Source organism: Panicum hallii, chromosome 4 (genome assembly GCF_002211085.1).
Source record: "Panicum hallii strain FIL2 chromosome 4, PHallii_v3.1, whole genome shotgun sequence".
Taxonomy (NCBI): Eukaryota; Viridiplantae; Streptophyta; class Magnoliopsida; order Poales; family Poaceae; genus Panicum; species Panicum hallii.
The window spans coordinates 43957303-43962082 of NC_038045.1; the positions used below are offsets into that span (position 1 = coordinate 43957303).

A 4780-nucleotide genomic window follows, 5' to 3' on the forward strand; every position below is an offset into this window, starting at 1 on the left:
TTTACTTTAGACTACCCGTATTTCTTTTGACTTCTAAACACATCAGCATTGGACTTATTCAATCGCTTTAATTTCAAATCCACTTTAGCTATACTAGCAGTGCAACCAACCGACCTTAGCAAAAGTGAAGTTATCCTACATCCTCAGTAAAGCAATCATGTCACTGTCACCTTGTTAACAGCAACCACCAAAAAGGCGTAACTTTTTGTAAGACTGTAGTGCAAATTGTTATTGAGGGAATCAGATTTCCAAAAGCAGTTAGAGAAACCTCCAATTTTTACCAAACTCCAAGTCACCTCCATGTCATTCAGCTATTAACTTTTAGTTCTACAAATGATATTTTTGCATCTATAAAAAGGACCTACATGAACCCTCAGTCCATCACCCTCACATATACATATATATTAGGAGAATAATCTAGGAAGCAAGCAATTCAACAGCATGGCAACCAAGATGTTTGCATTGTTTGCCCTCCTAGCTCTTTGTGCAAGCACCATTACCGCAACCTATATCCCAGGGTACTTCCCACCAACGATGGCATTGGGTGCCATGAACCCGTGCATGCAGTATTGTGCCATGCAACAACCAGTCACCACGGGCAGCTTTACCTCACCTGCCTTGATGATGCTACAACAACCATTTGCATCACCGTTTCAACAGTATTTTACACCCATGATGGTGCAAAGCATGACAATGCAAGCACAGTGCAACTGTGGTGCTGTCTCGCAGATTACGCACCAACAACAGCTACCGTTCACCTTCAACCCCATGGCCGTGGCGATGTCGCCCTTTTTCTTCCAACAACCCTTTGTTGGTGTTCCGTTCTAGATAGACAATCTTATGTTGTAACCAATAATAAAGTTGACATGCCATCGCATGCGACTGAATAGGAATAAGAAAAGTTTTGAACAAAATACTTTTCACGTGTCTGCTTTTACACCTAATTTTGTGATTTCTCTTTCAAAGGAGGGTATTGGGCACTGTGCCTTGCACATTATAGGCAAAGTGGCAACCTATCCATACCCAGCAGCTAGCTAGGCACACAAAATAAAGTACAAAATACATTTTATGGCAACTATCCGAAATCTAAGATCACGAGAAAGGCAAGAGTGAAAATGTCACAAATGAAAGGACGAAGTATGTTCTCGATACCAATATGTCATAATGCAATCATCGTAATCTGCAGGCCATGTGAAAGTACACAATTAGGAAGAAACACCGCAACTAAAAGAAGAATGAGGTTAGAGTGAATACAAAAAAAGTTGACAGAAGAGCGGTTCAAAAGATATAGATGTTATTTAGCTCATGAAAATACATGCTTTTGCTTAAAAACAGAAATATTTCTAGTAAATAAAAATGTTATTGGAATTTTTCTTGGTGATTCGAGTCTCGACTGGTTGTCAAAAAAATGACCGAATATGAGGAAATATTAATGACTATACAAAGATAATAGACCCTAACTTTATTACATGATTTGAGTTAATGACTTGCGGAGAACCATTTTTGAGCCTTCCTAGTATGTTCCCATTTTTTCCTATTTAAAGACTAACATAAGCGTGCACAGTATTCAAAATGACCAAACCATTAGGCTGCATTAACCAAATTATTTTTTAATTAAAAGCGAAGGCCACAACTTGTCCAACACTCTGGCTTCAACCATTATCATCGACAACGTGGACCCACCTCTCGCCTTGCAGTACGGTTCACAACACATTGGGACCACATAGATCAGATGCATGGAAGTCACCGCCACCGTATCCAAGTGAATCCCCGCTGCTAGAATCCACAAGACTACGACGCGTGTGCCCTCCGTTACACACTCCTCGTTCAAAATCTCTATTTATCTTCCTCTTCAATAAAATCATTATGTGGATGTTCCAAGTAAGAGCAAATATGTTTAGTCTTCTACTCTATTGTTGAGTCATGAACAACACTTTTTACATACTTTTCCTTGAGTCTATTGATTCTGTATCCTGATGTACTACAAACACTAAGCTAATAGAAAGGATGTTGTAGTCCTTCTTGGCAAATACATATTCTTTCATATTTTAGACTCCATGACCTCATGTCCTTGTCAATGAAACGTTCACCACTTGCAGAACTCTAGAAGCTATTGTCTTCTTTTATATACTGAAGACACACTAGTAGTAATGCCAACCTATTGGTTGGTCCAATCTGGTTGGCTATACTATATACATCCAACAGTCTCCGGCTTACACTAGCGACAGCTGCACAAGTATATATCTAGGTGTTTTTAGCCATTGACGATTTACTCTAGACTACCCGTATTTCTTTTGACTTCTAAACACATCAGCATTGGACTTATTCAATCGCTTTAATTTCAAATCCACTTTAGCTATACTAGCAGTGCAACCAACCTACCTTAGCAAAAGTGAAGTTATCCTACATCCTCAGTAAAGCAGTCATGTCACTGTCACCTTCTTAACAGCAACCACCAAAAAGGCGTAACTTTTTGTAAGACTGTAGTGCAAATTGTTATTGAGGGAATCAGATTTCCAAAAGCAGTTAGAGAAACCTCCAATTTTTACCAAACGCCAAGTCACCTCCATGTCATTCAGCTATTAACTTTTAGTTCTACAAATGATATTTTTGCATCTATAAAAAGGACCTACATGAACCCTCAGTCCATCACCCTCACATATACATATATATTAGGAGAATAATCTAGGAAGCAAGCAATTCAACAGCATGGCAACCAAGATGTTTGCATTGTTTGCCCTCCTAGCTCTTTGTGCAAGCACCATTACCGCAACCTATATCCCAGGGTACTTCCCACCAACGATGGCATTGGGTGCCATGAACCCATGCATGCAGTATTGTGCCGTGCAACAACCATTCACCACGGGCAGCTTTACCTCACCTGCCTTGATGATGCTACAACAACCATTTGCATCACCGTTTCAACAATATTTTACACCCATGACGGTGCAAAGCATGACAACGCAAGCACAGTGCAACTGTGGTGCTGTCTCGCAGATTACGCACCAACAACAGCTACCGTTCACCTTCAACCCCATGGCCGTGGCGATGTCGCCCTTTTTCTTTCAACAACCTTTTGTTGGTGTTCCGTTCTAGATAGACAATCTTATGTTGTAATCAATAATAAAGTTGACATGCCATCACATGTGTCTGAATAGGAATAAGAAAAGTTTTGAACAAAATACTTTTCACGTCTTCTTTTTACACTTAATTTTGTGACTTTTGTTTCAAAGGAGGGTATTGGGCACTGTGCCTTGCACATTATAGGCAAAGTGGCAACCTATCCATTATTGGCGTTTCTTATGCGTAATAGAATATCTATTCTGCTAGCGCACAGAATGCACCGCTGTAGCACTTCACCTTGGACTATTCCAGGGTATCATAAATTTCCACGGCGAAGCACTATGGTCCAAAGAATATCGAAGAAGCGAATGACAAACTTTACTGGTAATATCAACTAACTAACTTAGTGGGGGTAACCCAGGTATGATAAGATAGGACAAATGGCCAAGCGATGACCATCTGACACAAGAAACTCTAAATCTTAGAGCGGTAAGCAGTTGGGAGGACAATGAGCAAGAAAGACTCCTAAAATACTTCTAAACTAACGAGTTAGCCTCACTGAACTAATCCTTACTTCTAACTTGATATCAAGAACCTAGAGCTTACTTTGGCGGCTAGAGAGAGGAAGGACTGCAGAAATGGGTGAGAGGGGAGTCCAATGGCAAACAACAACTACTGTTATGAAAACACCTGAACGTGGTGGACTACGAGGGACGGGCATGGCTGTCACAATCTGCCGCCTACACATTATTCCGTAGGGTGGAACACACTTCCTAGCTAACAGTAAGCCAGACACCACATTCAATCTAGGGAACTGACTTGAGCCCCCTAGTCCAGGCGAGAAAACCCGCAAGGTAAGATCCCGATAAGCAAGAGAGAGAAAACAAAGCCTAAGCTAGAGGAAAGAGCTTCCGCACACAAGTTGAATAATTTGAAAAGATAAATAATGTGGAAAGTAAAATTGACTCGAAAAGATAAAGAAGATAACTTATATTGATAACTTGTCAAAGGGAAAGATACAAGAGCTATAACAGACTTCCGATGACGACTCCGGAATCCCAAGACAAGCTCGACTCGACTCTAACTCCTAGACTACTAAACTAACACTAGAAAAATAAAGAGAGAAGAGAACTCCTTGGTGTGTATTTTACAAGCTGAGGTGCCGATCTATTTATACTGGAGGAGGTCGGTGGATGAAGTCCGTGAAGCATTACGGTGGTTGCATCAGTCCTAAGCCGGCCGGCCTCATCCAGGCCGCCGACTTAGGATTGCGACCACGTGGCACCGCCTTTCTCCTGGATGGCCTTGATGCTCTCCTGGCGTTGGTGGAAGTTGCACCTTAGATGTTTGTTTGAGTCTTGCATGCAAGTGGACCCATTAATCCATGGGTGAAGCCTTTCGGGTCATTGGATCAAACCGTCTTCAAGTGCACAGCTCAGGATCAAGGTAAGTGTGTTTCCTCGCTCCTGGATTGATGACATGGCATTTGGGTCCAGTACCAGGCCGGCCAGCCTAGGGGAGGCCAGTCGGCCTGGGATTTTCCTTAGTTTGCCTCATTCTTGGTACACTTGTTCCTACATTCACAACCATTCCGAAACTTGTGGAACTTTATTAGTTTTAATAAAATATGTATGGAACATGGTGCAAAGCTCTGATTTATTCTCAAGAATTTGACAGACAAGGTGTGTTTTAAAGGCCATGAACACACCCCCAAGCT

At 41.4% G+C, this 4780-nt stretch overlaps 1 protein-coding gene across 1 annotated transcript; it reads left to right on the top strand.

Annotated features, from left to right (window-relative positions):
* The first annotated feature begins 441 nt into the window (after window positions 1-441).
* On the top strand, window positions 442-3096 carry LOC112890519. Its single transcript, XM_025957400.1, has 2 exons — window positions 442-588; window positions 2677-3096. The coding sequence occupies exons 1-2, from the start codon at window positions 442-444 to the stop codon at window positions 3094-3096; spliced, it is 567 nt and encodes a 188-aa protein (XP_025813185.1).
* Window positions 3097-4780: the final 1684 nt, after the last annotated feature.

Coding starts and splice junctions, on each gene's coding strand:
- LOC112890519 (XM_025957400.1), top strand. CDS start 442: ATGGCAACCAAGATGTTTGCATTGTTTGCCCTCCTAGCTCTTTGTGCA. Junction 589..2,676: donor ATTGTGCCATGCAACAACCA/GTCACCACGGGC, acceptor CATATATATTAG/GAGAATAATCTAGGAAGCAA.